The 16,283-nt window shown below is 39.7% G+C and overlaps 2 protein-coding genes across 4 annotated transcripts in view; both read left to right on the top strand.

The window, feature by feature from the left end:
• The first annotated feature begins 522 nt into the window (after window positions 1–522).
• Window positions 523–15,672, top strand: STK17B (serine/threonine kinase 17b). Of its 2 annotated transcripts, XM_065069971.1 has the most exons (9): window positions 523–660; window positions 3,087–3,236; window positions 6,128–6,340; window positions 9,042–9,186; window positions 9,429–9,555; window positions 10,391–10,439; window positions 10,946–11,125; window positions 13,075–13,360; window positions 14,466–14,601. In XM_065069971.1, the coding sequence occupies exons 2-8, from the start codon at window positions 3,115–3,117 to the stop codon at window positions 13,355–13,357; spliced, it is 1,119 nt and encodes a 372-aa protein (XP_064926043.1). In that variant the 5' UTR covers window positions 523–660; window positions 3,087–3,114; the 3' UTR covers window positions 13,358–13,360; window positions 14,466–14,601. The 2 variants fall into 2 exon arrangements, with proteins under 2 accessions (XP_064926043.1, XP_064926042.1); XM_065069970.1 differs by having other exon boundaries at window positions 13,075–15,672.
• Window positions 15,289–16,283, top strand: part of DNAJC10 (DnaJ heat shock protein family (Hsp40) member C10) — an 18,742-nt gene continuing 17,747 nt past the window's right edge. Inside the window, exon 1 of one of the 2 annotated variants that reach the window (XM_005504023.3) lies at window positions 15,289–15,416. The gene's annotated coding sequence lies outside the window, so the exon portion shown is untranslated. Of the gene's footprint in view, window positions 15,417–16,110; window positions 16,247–16,283 lie in introns of those variants that run through there. The other variant, XM_065069943.1, reaches the window with a different exon arrangement.

The raw sequence follows: 16,283 nt of genomic DNA, 5'->3' as shown, positions 1-16,283 counted from the left end.
TAACTTTTTGTTTGGTTTTGTTTTTCCTCCGGGCTCCTTGAAGCAAGAGGCTCTGAAGACCCAGTTGCCACTTACAGGCGTTAAAAAATATTGTCAGACAGGCTCTGTGCAAGATGTGCGCTGGTATAAAAGCAGTGAAAAGTAGGTTCTTCTCACGCAAGTGTGAGAACTGATGCACCAACTGCTGTTTTTAACTGGGGGGGGCGGCTGGTCCGCCTCAGCGGGGCCAGGCAAGGCGGCGGCTCCCAGCACGGCGGGAAGGGGAAGCACAGGAGCGCGTCCCGCCTCTTCGGCTCGCACGAAGGCGCCGGGCGAGGCGGCGGCCCGGCCAAGGGGCACCTGCCGCTCCCGCCCCGGCAGCGCCTCCGCCACCCCCGTCCCCTTCCCGGGGCGAGGGCAGCCGGGCGGGGGGGCTCCCGGGTGGGAGGGCGCGCCACCAATCGGCGCGCAGAAGGCTCGCCTCGTCGGGCGCGATTGGCTCCCCGCGGCCAAAGTGGGCGGGGCCGTGCGGGCTCTGCCGGGGGAGCCACATCTCAGCGGGCTGCGCGTTTCAAACGCGGGCTGCGCGAGCGTGGGGGTTGGCGGGCGCGAGCGAGCGGCGGCCGTTTGCGGCGACCGTTGGGCCCCCTGAGAGGCTTCCTGGGAGTCCGGCGGGAAGGGGTGAGTGTGCCCGGGCTGCGGCTCCCGGCCTCGGCCGCCGCACAGGGCGGGTGGATCCGCTGGGGTGCCTGTGGAGAGCGCCCTGCTGCCACCCGGTGTCGGAGCTCGCCGGTCCCCGAGGCGCGGGAGGGGCTGTGAGGAGAGCTGAGGCGGACCGCGGGCTCTCGGTACGGCAGCCCCGGGAGCAGGGGAGCGTGGCGGCCGAGGGAGCGATTCGTGGCTTTCAGCCCTGTCCCGACAGGCACTCGGTCATGGGGGGAAGACGGAGAAATAAACTTCACAGCAGAGTCTAAGCGGCATTCTTTATTTTATCAGCGCTGGGGAGCTCTGGGGATCACCCTCCACAAGTGCTCCAAAGACTGGATGCTCTTCTGTTGCTTTTATTCACATAATTATTACGTATACATTACAATTTTTGGAAATTTTGACCTACAATACGCCTATACTAAGAAATAATTGTTATATATTTGTTACAGTTGTTAAAATTGTTTAGTTTCTTACTTATATCTATTAATTATTAGTTAAATATAAACTAAGCACTCTGCTTTTAAACAAGGTTTTATTTCTGTCTCCCTCTTGTCATGCAGAAGGATTTAAAGCTTGAAAAATATCCCCTCATTTTGCAGGTGGTCAGAAAGCATTGATCATGTCAATTGGCTAATGATTGGTATGTCTTTTGTAACTTCTAGTACAGATGTGTGTCAAAATTTTCAAAAACTGCAATGCATATGTAATAATTATTTGAATATATGCAACACAAGGGCATCCAGTCTTTGGAGCACTTATGGAGGGTGATCCCCAGATCATCTTAGCATGAACTTGACTTTTTTGAAAATAGTGAAAATAGTGACTTTTTGCCCAGTTAAAGGTAGTTTGCTGGGAAGTTTGCAAATTACTGTGCTATCCCTTCTTCTAATGTCTGTTACTCAGGGTGTAATGTGTAACGACACAAGGATCACTTAATTTTGGAAATAATTAATTTATTAGCATTTTCTTTTTGGAATGAAAATTGCCCTTTTTTGTGGCTAATTAGATTTGAAATTGGAACTCATTCTCCTCAATAGATTATGTGCCTGTTTGTGGGTTTGTGCCTGCTATGAATATATGTCTTTATTATTGATGGTACCAAGCCAAAAAGAGGAGAGTGGTGTCTTATTAGAGGAACAACGCTAATTCAGCATGACAGAAGTTCTTCTTGATAGTTAATCTTAAAAAATAATGATATAAAATAAAAGCTGACCTAATAAATTTGATAGAAGTAAACTCATAATCAGTTGTCTAATATCAATAAATCATCTGGTGCTGAAGTCGTGCAGTGACAAGATAATGTTAACTGTTAAACCTTATTTAGTGAGTACAGCTCTAAGGAGAGTCATGTAAAATTTCAGACATTTCAATCAGTCTCTTAAATGACAAGCTGCAAAAGAAATGCAGACATGTTACAAACAAGGTGATTTAGAGACTTGTATGTTAGATTGTATTGTAACACCTTTATCATTTTTTAAGAAGTTATTTCATGCTCACCAAATGCTACTTGGAAGATATTCTTAAACTGTGTAACTTTTTTTTTTACCTGCTAAAGCATGTAATCATTATCTAAATCCCAAATAGTTCCAATATGAATATGCACGTTCCAAGAACTGGTATTTGAACAATGTTTGATGAATTATATTTGAATCGTAACTAGTTTGAGTGCCCTCCCAGAAGGTTCTCTTAGTACATTTCTGTCATTTGAAAACCGAAAGTGTATTTCTGTAAATTTGTTGACTGTATCTGAACTGTAATTTGATTTGTGATTTTGTTTTTCCCTCTTCACTTAGAATAAACTGTCAATTAAGACTTCTGTTAACCTTCAGTAACTTTTTTCTGCTTTGCTTTTGCATTTCGCCTGAAGAGATGCTTCAGGCCTATACACGTGAATGCCAAAACCCAGTAGTTTTACTGCCTTTTCTTTTTTTTAACAGTAGTAGAAATAATGTGAGTGGGTGTATCTTTGTAATGTGCTGTTCTACTAGTTTAAGGTAATGTAATCAGGACTACTACGTCATTTTGTTCTGAGTGATCTGAACTTGGAAGGAGGATGTTGTCCATTCATGCTGCTTTCTGACAATCTAGCATTAACATTTAACTTAGAGAAGCTATGAGTGACTTTAATTAGAAATGTGAAACATCCCACTGGAAACAACCTTTTTTATTCCCCCTGCGTTTGGCTATTCCTGCTGGGTTGCAGACAATAAACAAGAAGCGTTGATTAGTTTTTCCTTTCAGATTTTATTTTTACAGTGATTAAATGTGTTGTTTTCAGGTCACTACTGAAACAACATCAAGGCTCTTCTAGTCTGATAGACCTGAACTCTAATATTTGTATACTTTCCTGCACTGCAATTGTGGAATTTCCAATACTCTTAATTATTTTGCTTTAACAGGTGACTCGTAGAAGAGAGAGACCTGACTATGTCGAGGAGAAAGTTGGAGAATAAAAGCCTTTCTGGCTTATTAGCTACATCTCTGCAGACACAAATCAGGACAGACAATTTCCACAATTTTTATGTGCTTGAATCAAAAGAGCTAGGAAGGTAAGATTATTCCTATTTATTTTATTTGAATAAGAGCAATTGCTGCTGCAAGAGAATTCATTGTGCAGCCATAGACCTTTTCCAACAAACATTTATGGTTGGGAATGAAGAGATTTAACCTGTTTCTCATGGACATGTAGATCTGGGATTATGTTCTTTTTTTCCGTTTCCCATGCCTAGTCACACATCACGTTACAGGTACATAAACTAAATAAGAGATGACATAGGGTAATATGAATGGGGGGTTTGAGCTGGTTGGTTGGTTGGTTTTTTTGAAGTCTAGGAAACAAAAGGCTTTTTCTCTCCCCCTCACACCCTCAAGCAGCAAGTGTAAGTTTCTAACCACCTGCTGTTTCAGAGTAGTTTTGCAGCTTGCTTCACTTGTGTTTGCAACAGTAAAATAGGAAATAAAAGACAAAAACCCCCTTGGTATTTACGATTCTGCTTCAGACATCTGAGTTAATGCTTTTTGAAATAATTGTGTATGTCTCACAGCTGTGCCTTGCTGTGCTACAGAGCGATCCTGTGCACCTGTAACTTGTTTTGTCAGCAAAGATGCTCTTCTACGTATGATTTTGTAAGCTCTTTAGCTTTCACTGTTCTCTGGTTGTCTTTTTGTTGTTTTTCCCTAGCATGTGCTGTATCTGGTACCCTTTTACCAAAGCAAAGCGCACCTTGAGGCTCATAACTTTCCTCTTTTCTTACCCCTCTGTCAGGGCTAGTTTTGAATTCTAGGCTCTACAGAAGCAGTTTATATACACCATCATCTAGAACTCCAGTATTTTTAACACACTGGATTTTCACATTATACATACTTGTGAGATGATGTCTAAAGCAAACAAAACTATAGATTTTATGTGGATTCCAGAACAGTTTTTAATACTTCCTGCACATGCAAAACCAGGCATAACAAAAGAAGTGCCAAAATGCAAAGAAGCAGAAGCAGAGTAGTATGTTTTCTGAACATACTTTGACTTTTCCTGGCCTCACAGTATGTGTATGCATTTTTAAATATTTTTCAAAAATGTTTACAACACTGAAATACCTATCTTTGTAGTTTCTCTAAAAGTTTTAATATACTTGCGATTTTCTTCTTCATGTTATTTAGTAAATAGTTCTGTTGCTCTTCTCTGCTTAAGCTTCCCAAGTCCCATTTGTTCTTCACACACCCTGATCTTTTAGGTCCTTTGGTATTTAAGACAGTGACTCAGGAGGGAGTCAGGTTCTGTTTAGTGGGTTAAGCAGTTTTGTCCCCAGTGTGTGGATGGCTTGGCTTTTTTTGAGGTAGTTGAATTTCTGTGCTTTATAACGTGGGATATGAAAACAACCTGAAATGGGTTTTTATCTGATAAAACTGGGCTGTAAAGTGTGATGGTTAAGCAGTTGCTTTGCAGGCAGCAAGGCCTGGGAACCACTTTGCTTGCTTCCGTGCAATACTTCAGATCTGGGAAAATTCCACTGCTCTAAACGGATTTTTTTTTTAATCTTAATAATTTTGTCTTAATTGGCACACTACAAATACAGTATAAACAAGCGGAAGTTCTTACATCATCAATCTGGAAACAGTGCTGACCCTTCAAAGCTGTTATACTCACAGCAACTAGAAGGAAGATGTGCAAAAACTACAGGGGAAGATCTTGCTGTTCTCATGAAACTCAACCAGTTCCTCTTTCTTAATTTTAGAAAACTTTTTTGGTTGACAGGGAGATGTGATGTTAAAATGAGAACATTAGCTGTGGGGGAGTATCTGAAACTTTTGTATATTATGAAATTCAGCTCAATGACTTCAAATACTCTGCAATAATAAGCTGATTTAACAACTGGGAAAGGACTCAGACTTTTTGGGCTTACAAAGAGTTGCTAAGTCTAGATTTTTTAAAAAAGCCTCAGATGTGCCTTTTTTTATTCAGAGAGAGAGATGGGATTTTTGCACAACAGAAAAGGCAAAGCCTGCAGGGCAACATAACCTTTTCTAGTGAAGAAGCTAATTTAGTAGAGAAAGTGCAGGGCAGATAACTCATACTGAGCTTCAACAGCTTGTTCCTAGTATGCTGTGGTAACAAAAAAGGTGTTTTTTCGAAGACATAAGTGTAGCTCTTGTTCTTTGTACACAGTTTTATAACTGCTTGTAGAACTTTATCCAATTTATTTTAGCTCTTCGAGTTTTTGGTTTGATTTTTGAAATAAAGTTTCTTGTATCATTTGAAAACACTTTGCAAGCATGCACCTAGGCATTTCTGGGAATGCAAAAACTTTGTTCTTTTCTGGAGTGTATAACTTGGCTTAAAAGAAAGGATTTTTTTTTTTTCCTCTAATTTTTTAAAAGGTCAGCTCGGTCATTTAACTAGAATATGTGGTTTTCTTTGAAAAACATTTCTTTGCCAAAATACATTTTTGTTTCCATACCTAAAAAGTTGGCTAGGAAATAAAGCAGCACACTTTGTCGAACTGCAATGGAGAAAGAGAATGCTGAGGAGGTGGTGTTTTCTTGTTGAGATGTTTTTAAACATTTTGCAGATACCTGCTTGGTTTGGGGGGGTGGGGGGGTTGTGTGTCTGTTGTGTGGGGTGTTGTTGTTTGGGGTTTTTTTGTTTGGTTTGTTTGGGTTTGGTTTTGTTGTTGTTCTTTTAGCAGTAGCACATGATTTGTGGAGCAGAATTATTTTTGACTCTCAAATTTTCTCCTCAAAGCTTTATCTAGCTTAGTATCATTTCTCCTACATGGGCTGAAAGTGAACATTCAGGGAATAGTGCAAGAACAGGCCAAGTGTAGGTTTCCCCTGATAATTTTTTTCTTCATTTCCAATTATTTGTCATGCCTTTTTATTTCTAATGTCAATTTACATCCTTCTTATGTTTTGGGTCTTTAATGTCTTCTCTTTTATTTTGCAGAGGAAGATGTGCTGTGGTTAGAAAATGTGTAGCTAAATGCACAGGCCAAGAATTTGCAGCTAAATTTTTAAAGAAAAGAAGAAGAGGTCAAGACTGCAAAGCAGAGATTCTTCATGAAATTGCCGTGCTTGAATTAATGAAATCTAATCCTCGCATAGTTAATCTCCATGAAGTCTATGAAACAGCAAATGAAATCATCTTAGTCTTGGAATAGTAAGTATGCCTTCATCAGATGCTCTACATTTGTAGCTACAAATGTCAGTATACTGATTTGTTTGCATGAGTTGCTTGAACACCCAGAAGATTTACAACAGTATGCTACCTACATTATTCTACTATTGTATTATTATAAACTTTATAAGCTCTTAGGGACTTTTTTGGGTATGATTTATTTTCATGTAAATGCAAGAGTTGAAACAACTGCTGTTCATTTGAATCTTTGTTTTTGTACACGTTTTGTTACATCTACAGCTAATAAGTTATGTCAAACAATATGAAATGACGCATCAAACAAAATACACCAAAACCTATAGTAGTTCTGTGCTCAAAATTTAAAACAATGGACTGAAATATTTTTTTGACAAAAAGCTATAAAAAAATTTAAAGAGATTTTTTTTTCTCCCTGCATAGCTCAGTTTCATAGAAAATTTCACTCAATTTCAAATTAAAATAATTTTTATGCCTTTAAATACTATCTTAAGAGGGTAATTTTGAATAAGATTTGCCTGCTTAATTTAAGCAGATTTTTTTCTGCTAGTTGCATTTTTTGTAAAACAGCTCTGATCAGCTTTCAAGTCAGCCTAACCTACAGGAAAACCTGAATACAAACTCTAGAGTGTAATTTTTTTTTTTTAATTAATGTAAAGAATCTTTCATGCAAGCTGACCAGAGAGAATATCCTTGAATCTCCCAAAAAGTGCGTAGTGCTTTGATGCATCTCAAATCATAACCAACAAAAAATATCCACTGATGCCAATTACACAGATTTCAGAGAAACTGAGCATGTGCGTGTTCTATGACCTTCAGTCACTGCTTGTGTCACGGTTTTAGGCAAGGCAGCAATAAACCGTTGCAGACGTTCCCTGTTATCCCCTCCCTTCCCGCCACCCCTTTCCTTTAGGTCGGAAAGATGATAGGAAAGATAAGGGGAAAGGAAGAGAGACTTCAAGTTGGAGAGTTTTAAGGGGTTTTACTAATGCTACTAGTAACTAGAGAATATATATACAAAATATACAAAACCAGTCTCAAGTGCTGGATGCGGAGTTGGCGTCACTGCGCAGCAGCGCTGGGTGTGCGGAGCTGGCGGCTCCAGCAGCTGCAGCTCAGGCCCCCGAAGTCATGGGCGGGACTGCACAGCAAACCAGAACCTGGCTGCAGGATGCAGGGCCTGAGGCCTGGGGATCACAGACAGACAGACAGGGTCCTCTCCAGATGCCGGCCATGGTCAAAGAGAGCTTGACCCTCGTGATCACCCTCTTATATAGGGCGTATGACGATTATGGGATGGAATACTTCCGTTGGTCAGTTCTAGTCACCTGTTGCATCCACCCCTTCTCAAACACGCCCCTCTCACAGCAGAACGTGGAAAAACTTACTATGGTAGCCAAGAAAGACTGGTAATAAATGTAAACACGAGCTTCTTCAGCATTCCGTTGGTCTCTTATCAGCACCGCGTACAGCATCCTAGGAAAAATATGCAGGCTAAAACTCAGAAAAGTACAGCCACCTAGAAGAACTGAGCTGAAAGAAAAATCACTAAAAAAGAACCGATCTTATTTTTAACAACACCAGGACAGCTGGACACTTTTGATGACTGAAAACTCACAATTCATTTGTGGCTTCTGAAGTCCTAAATTTATTGGTTTTATTGTTTTAAAACTGTTTGGCTTTGGAGTTACTTCTTCCAAAATTCCCATGTCTTTTTAGAGGCCCTTGTGGCTTCTCATAAGCTCTGAAAACAAGTCTGATTTGGAAATCTAATTTGAATTGTCTATCATATTTGTTGTACGTGTGTTTGGAACGTGAGGAACAAAATTGCAGTTTGTGAAATTAATTTGGGAAGTCTCTGTCTCCCTTTCTCAGTTGCTGTTGAACTATAGACTCTTTTTCTAATGATGAAATTCAGGCTTGCTAATCTGTAATTCTAAGTGAGCTCTTAAGGATAGAGGGAGAAACTTCAGGCAGTTTAGAGCAGGTTAAATAATGATTTCAAACCCATCATGAAACAGCTGACACTGCAGCAAAGTGCAGAAGTATAACTAATAAACCACATACAACGCGGTTATTTCCATGCTTCCTTTATGCTGTACTAATAGTAGGGGTTTCTGTAAGTAAACAGGAAGACATATTTGAGATGCTATGTGTAAACATGAAGCTTGTCCATCTCTGCTAGTGTGGAAATTTCAAAGCATCAGATCTGAGTCCTTGTATTTCTGAGTGTTCTGTGTGTACTAGAGCTCTGGCAGACGTTGCTCGCTAACTGATTAGGCAACTGGATATTTAATTAGCAGCAGCATGCTAGATTTTCTTCCTGGTACCTCTGATAGGAATATCAGATTTTCAGTCTTCCATCAGAATGGCAGGACCTTGGGTGGTGAGTAGGCAGTTTCCTCCCTCTCCAGAAATATTCTTCAGTACCTCCAGCTGTTCATTGCATTGTGGTTCTTAGATTTACATTTACACCACAGCCACATTGTGTAACAAAAAAACATATTTTCTTTTGCCTTTTCTAAGTGTTTATGTGCTGTGTATTTGCATGTGTGTTTAAAAAAATAACAATATTCCCAGCCTCTCTGATAATATGAATATGATAATTGAATATATATTGTATAAATAGGTACTATGTATAAATTTTTTTCTCACTTAAGCTTGAAAATTCAAACTTACTATGTAAGTGTTCTTGAATGTGTTTCAGTGCTGCTGGAGGAGAAATATTTGACTTATGTGTCCCAGATCTGGATGACAGAATTGGTGAAAGGGATATTGTAAGACTTATAAGACAAATACTTGAAGGACTTTGCTGCCTGCATGAAAACAATATTGTTCATCTTGATTTGAAGGTGAGGCTGCAGCACACTTTTTATTTTAGTACTTTATCTTCAATTTAATATCATGTTAATCACAGTAATTTGTCAAATACATACCAAAGATGAGGGGAAAATGAGTGTGTTAGAGATTAAATGATTTTTTTTAAAAATTAGCAATAGGTATTACATAATAGAAACTGAAATGTCTTTCTGTACATTTGTGTTTTTTTCAGCTTATACTTGATTAATTGAGAATTAAATCTTTTCTATTCTAGCCTCAAAATATTTTGCTGAGCAGTGTCAATCCTCTTGGTGATGTAAAAATTGTAGATTTTGGTATGTCTCGGAAGCTTGAGAGTTCTAGTGAACTGCGGCAGATCATGGGAACAACAGAGTATCTAGGTAAGGAAGAGTTGCTTCACAATTTCTAATGTGTGGTTTTGGGAAGAGAGGAACAGTTCATGTAAATGTGCTTATTAACTGGTCGGTCATTACTGGAGAAAGAACAGCAGGACAAGGCACCAAATATATGCACCCAAAAAAATCCCAAATTATATTGATAAGTGCACCTCTAATTTCATGCTATAGTATTTGTTGTGATGCAGACTGTTAAATCGGCACAAATTGGCTGTTTAAATTCTTTTGATTAGAGCTGAAATATAGCATTAACATGCACAAAGAAATGCTCCTTGAATTGGGAATGCTGTTTAGAATGATGATTTAAAGAGATTAAAATATTCCTTGGGAAGGGGAAGCTTGCCATTAACACTTGGCCCTCTCTGAGGGGCAGGTTTCCCTAATGATCTGCCTACACTCCATTTGAAGAGCACGTCAGCCTGTAGTGCATAACTCCCTGTCTAGCATATGTTAACAGCCACTCATCTGAAAATTGGCTTGGTCATCTGGCTTTGCTTTATGCATTCCCCTTAAAAAGCTGTGTACTTGAAAACCTCTAGAAGAATCTTTTGTGTGATCCATCTGATCAGAAACTATCTTGGGACTTGGATAGAATAGACTTTAGGATGTATGCTGCCATTTTAGTGTAAACCAGTTGAGCGTTGGTGTGTCTAATCAAACAGAAGCAACTTTTTTCACCTTTGGGGCTTGAAAATAATAAACTCGATTATTAAAACTGTGTGTTTAGTCTCATAATAATGGTTGGGAAAAAAAACACCAGAAATGTAGTGTACGATTCAAGGTCAATAAGTGTTTTTCTTCTCCCTGTCTCTTTCTCTAGCTCCAGAAATCTTAAACTACGATCCTATTACCACAGCTACAGATATGTGGTAGGTCATGTGTTTTAATTTAATGTATGGAGGTAGGCGTGACCATTTATCAACTTAGGGGCCAGATCCAGATTCTGATGCAGTTTTATCCAGCTTCCAAGAATGCCCTTCTGTTCACCAACTAAAAGGAGAGTTGGGAGGGGAAGGAGTGCTCAGGATATAACCTGGCGCTTACTGGGATTACTGCATATGTTTTATCTATATGTAACCACACACGGGGGTTTCAAAAAGATGGACCCAGTTTCAAAGCAGTATTAGCGATCGGTTGGGGCCATCTTTTTGAAACACTCTGTATATGTGAGCAATTTTCATAAAATTCCTTTAGTGAGATACATACGTGGATTTCCTTGTGTGTACATGTGTATGCATGCTTGAAGCACATAAAAGTGAGCTCTCCCATGATGTTTCTAGTTCTCTGAGTGTGGCATATGTCAGGAAGTTTGATCTGCAACATGATAAATATGAGGGGTATTCTAGTAGGGTCATACATTGTGTTCTTATTTCAGGAACATAGGCGTTATTTCATACATGCTGCTGACACAAGAATCTCCATTTGTGGGAGCCGATAATCAAGAAACTTACCTTAATATATCTCAAGTTAACGTGGATTATTCAGAAGAAACATTTTCATCAGTTTCACTGCCTGCCAAAGACTTCATTCAAAAACTTCTCATCAAAAATCCAGAGTAAGTAACAAACTCCTACAAGCAACAGTCTTATCTCTTACATTTGTGGAGCACCTAGAAAAAGTGCATGTTAATTTGAGAGCTTAAAACCAGTGATACGGTCAGTCAGATATTTCACAATGCACTGGTATTATCAGCTGGATATTTCAAATTGTAGATTTCTGCTTTTCCATAATGTATGGAAAGGAGCTTTGGTTCACTGTCTGGGTATCGTTGTATTGTGCTTGGAGTTTTCTATTTCTTTATATTTTCATTCAGCGGATAGATTATGAACAAATCTGATTAAATATATTCTAGAAAGGTCACATTCTTGTCTATAATTCAACCTTTTATTGCTCAAGTTGGAGAGATAAAATGCAGTCTTTTTGATGCAGTGCTTTCTTGTTTCTTGACTTACCTTTAATGTGTCATTCTATATGAATACATTTTATATAAAAATTTGGCAATCTTGTGACTAGCACATGTTCTTCAGAAATATATAGTATTTTGCCGTGTGTTCAGCGTTTTTAAAAAATGTTCTCAACCAAAAGTACAACCTTTTTGTTTGTCAGGCACATTTCCATAACTGCTTTCTTTGAGAGTTCAGGCTCTAATCAAGGCATCTCCAAGTAGCTGAACTTTGAGAAGATAGCCTTTGAGAGTGGGAGAATTACAGACATTAACTGTGTCTGCTCTTGCTGTATAGCATTAAATCTGGGCATTTTTTTAACTGTTTTACCAGCAAATATTGTCATTTATGGTGACACAGAAGTCCCTGTCTTCTTCGGAGAGCCTGCAGCAAGCAGGAGTGTCCCTGTTTGGCTGAGAAAGGGGAGGGATGATGGGGCATGATGTCCATGAAGTGCCTACTTTCATGAAATAAGGACTCCGTATAAACTCATGTCTGAACAGGGTTTGTCACCATCTGGAATAACTCGTAAAGCCCACACTATCATGCAGGAAGTAACCATGAATAGCCTGCTTTGATAAATGTTGGTGCTTGATATTCTGTCACAGTTACCACTCTACTTGATTTTTTGCTTCTGGGCATCTCAGTGACTTCATTAGAACCTCAGTAACTTTTTTTTTCTTTTCCTATTCCAATTTTTGGTGATTATACCTTATTTGAATCTTCAGAGGAAAAATCTGTCCTCAGGTAGTCAAGTCTGTAAGGTCAGAGTTCTCTGACCAAAAAATACTCATGTGTTCTGGTAGAGTTAAGGACAAATAGGGCGCTCTGTTGCATTTATTGCAAGTTCTCTGGAATTTAACATGGCGAGAACTGTAGTAGCACTTCTCTAAGTTATCCAAAGGAGCGATTTTGTATGTCTGTGGTCTGTTTGGTAGTAAATACATTTTGCAAGGGTTTACGGCAGTTTATGGTGACTTGCAAGAGTAACAGACTACAAAATATCTGATAGAGTTGATGACATCATGTTATTTGGCCCTCCTTGAAAACCGAATGACTAAATATTCATTAACCTACATATTTACAGTGGTCTCTGTAACACATTAGGACTTCAAAAGTATAAGAATATACATATACACAAATATACACATATATATAAATACACACGTGTATATAAATATACACATGCACCATGTTGAAAATGTTCCAAGGGACTGTGAATACTGGCCGAGAAATGCCTGTTCCTTGTTGTGAGGAAACGCTTACCAATCCTGACACCCAGTGGTAGGGGAAGCTGTCCACTGCAATTCACATGCGTTTTGTCAATACTTAACTATGGTGGGGGTCTAATGTGCAATTCACATGCGTTTTGTCAATGCTTAACTATGGTGGGGGTCTAATGTGCTTTTTAGCAGCAGTGGTAGGGGTGGGAAAACAGCAATATTAACTTTTTGGTGTCAGTTCTGCTTAAGATTTCTTAGCGTGTGTCAGAGCTATTGTAATTATGTTTTTAGTATTTCTGAAGTTAACTGAAGCAACTTCACTGTTTTCTCTTTCAAAGGGAAAGACCCACAGCAGAGGCCTGTCTTTCTCATTCATGGTTGCAGCAAGAGGAGTTCATCCTCTTGTCCAGCCCTGAGGGAACTTGTGGCTTTTCTCTGATGCCAGGACACGCAATGAAATTCTCAGAAGAGCGGAATGTAAAATCCAGTTGTAATGGTACCTGTAGCAACAAGGAAGACAAAGAAAACATTCCAGAGGACAGCAGTACAGTCTCCAAACGTTTCCGTTTCGATGATTCATTGCAGTATCCCCAAGACTTCACGACAGACTTCATATGTTAATACGTAATACAGACTTTTATCAAAAGAATTTAGCATAATCTGTTCCAGTGGCAAATGTAAGGTTATGGCTTGCCAATTCGTGCAGCGTTGGCATATGGGAAATGCACTTTGACCTTTTTATGCTGGTGCTTCCTTGTCTGTCCATTGCTGGCAATGGATTTAACTCCTGAGAAATCGGGGTTGTTGCACCAATAAAATGAATTATTTTTTTTAAGAAGATATAATTAAATATTTTTGCACTTTTCAAGTTTTAGTCCAAAAATGATGTCAGAGTGAACAAATTAAATCCTGAAAATGAGTTTGTTTAAACTCAAGCTTTGCCAAACAGTGGTTGAATACATGCACAGTTGTATGACTAGCCTTAATGAGAAATTGGTCTAAGCAGGGAAACTGGGCTTATTTGTGAGCATTCTCATAGCTTTAAATGGAAGCTGAAGTGGGTGTGGTTTGGGAATAGGATACATCTGTTGGGGCCATTTGGAGGACTGGTTTCTCTCAAGGATCACTGGTAGCTGAGGAAGTGTTTGCGCCTTATGGATCTGGTCCACTTGGGCTTTATAAGGCATAGTGTGTGTGTTTTTCCTGTGTTGGATCTCTGGAATGCTTCAATAGAAAACGTCCTTGCATTAGTGGTCCTTTCTTACCAGTAAGTTAGATTTGAGGAGGATGAGGGTCCCACGCTGATGTGAATATTTGATACACTCGTTAGTTTGCTTTCATCAAACCTCTGAAATAATATTGTCTACCTGTAGTGACCTATTCCTCATCTTAAAAATGATAATTAAAAACAAAACAAAACCCACCACCACACAAAAAATCCCAAACCATAAAGTCTCTTGAAAGTAATAACTGAATAAACTGAAAATTTTAGCCATTTTTGCCAGTGCAGCTGCAATGAAAAGCTTTTCATTATGCCCCTCAATGTAGCAGTGCAGTGCATCTGTCAGTTATTGCTATAGATAATGACTTGGCTTCCTGCCCACTTGGAGAAATGGACCGCAGTGTCAAAAGACAAGCTACTTAATAATTATTTTAAGCCTTTACATTTCTTTTGGTTAGTAGGCTTGTTATTTTTTTAAGTTACATCCCTTGAACTTCCTGTTTCTAGGCTCTGAGGAAATAATGCCTATGTCAAGTTTTGACTTGGAGCAACTACCAGTCATGCCTTAACAGCCTGAAACTCGTACTGACAAGGTAAAGTCCTCATTGTAACACTGAGGCTGGAGGTCGTCTTGTGTAGGGAATGTATTAAAACTCTTATAAATGTTTTGGAAGTAAATGGCACTTTAAAATACTTTTGGGGTTTTCCACTCCTTAAGACTTAATCGTCTTTGATTTGGATTTGATTTGGTTTGTATAATAAAGTATCACAATCTAATAATATTTTTTGAGTGTGCCTGTGGACTTGGCAATTGCAGATTGAAGTTTTGGAACAACCTGTGCTTGAGAGGTGAACATAATGAGTGCTAAAAGGTTGTATTTTATTTTTCTTCGTGCAAGGAAGGCACAAGTTTTTTTACAAACAAATTTCAATAGAAGGTATCACCAGAATGCTGGGGGAATTCAGAACTCTTGTCTCTGTTTTGGGTGACGCTCATGTCGAGAAGCGAGCAGTTGACTGAGGTGTAAGGTCTGTAAGACTCTTTCAGCTCACGTTTGTCAAGAGAAGTAAAAGTTTTCCGAGACTTGCTCTCATGTGAAATGAAGTAATGAATATACTCAGCATGGATGACGCTCAGATGCCTGGGTATAAATGAACCACATTGAGTCTCTTCTATGTGTTAATTTTCATGGAACTTTTTTTCAGTGATACTGATATTGCATATAATGATAAAATGACTTTGGAGGCAGTTGCATTGTGTTCAGGTACCTTATACTCTCACTTTTCAAAGTCATTGGCTTTTCCCACTTGGAGTCTTTTCTAACCTCTTGTTTTTCTCTACCAGCATGGAGCCTAATTTGAACTGGGCAAATTAAAAACACAAACTATTTTGTCGATACTCAGAAGTTAAAGTTCACGTAGGATGAAGAAAATGTCAAAAAGCTCTAATGGAAAAAGGTAGAAAAGAATGTTTCTAAAATTATTAAATTTTAAAACTCTGCAACAATGTTACTGAAATTACAGCCGGGAAGCTTCGTACATTAGTATTTTTAACATATGGAAAATAAAGCCGAAAGCATATGCCAGCACTTTACGACAAAATTGTTATTTGTTAAGATTTTTATCATGGTATCTGATGTTTACATTTCATACTGCTTTTGGAGCTAACTTATCTTTAAATTTAAATAAATGAAAATTGGTCTTATCCAAGGAACTTAAGCTTTGAAGACTTTATTTGTACTTCATAGAAACTTAAAATAGACGTTGAATGCGATTTTGTTTGGATCAATGTTTTTGATTTATTTAAAAATCCTATTGTGCATGTGTAACTCATGTAACCTCATCTGGGTGTTCCTGCTCCATGGGGGGATTGCACTGGATGAGCTTTCCAGGTCCCTTCCAACCGCTGACATCCTGTGATTCTGTGTGTGTGATGCTGTGATAACTTCAATGTAAAAACAGCCATTGTAGCCAGTTCTCAGCCCGTCTTGCTTCCTGCCGCATTACGGGGCATTACGGAGGGGAACTGAGCGACGAGGCACATTTTAAGATGGCTGAGCTGGGGTCGGTGTGTGCTCATGAAGTGAGCGGGTGCAGCAGGCGGGCGCGGCCGCGAGGAGCCGAACCGAGTCCCCGCCCCAGGCGGGCGCGGCGGCCACGTCACCCCGGCCCCGCCCGCTCCGGCCCAAAGCCGGATCCCGGCCCGGGCTGCCTTCCGCCCGGCCCGCTGGCCCATGCTGCCCCGCGCCCGGCCCGCTCCTCCGCCGGCTCCGAGCCGCCGCTGCCCGGTAAGCGCCGCGCCGCTTCCCCGGGGCCGCGCCGCCC

This window comes from Columba livia, chromosome 7 (genome assembly GCF_036013475.1).
Source record: "Columba livia isolate bColLiv1 breed racing homer chromosome 7, bColLiv1.pat.W.v2, whole genome shotgun sequence".
NCBI lineage: Eukaryota > Metazoa > Chordata > Aves > Columbiformes > Columbidae > Columba > Columba livia.
This window is presented reverse-complemented; position numbering and strand designations above follow the sequence as displayed.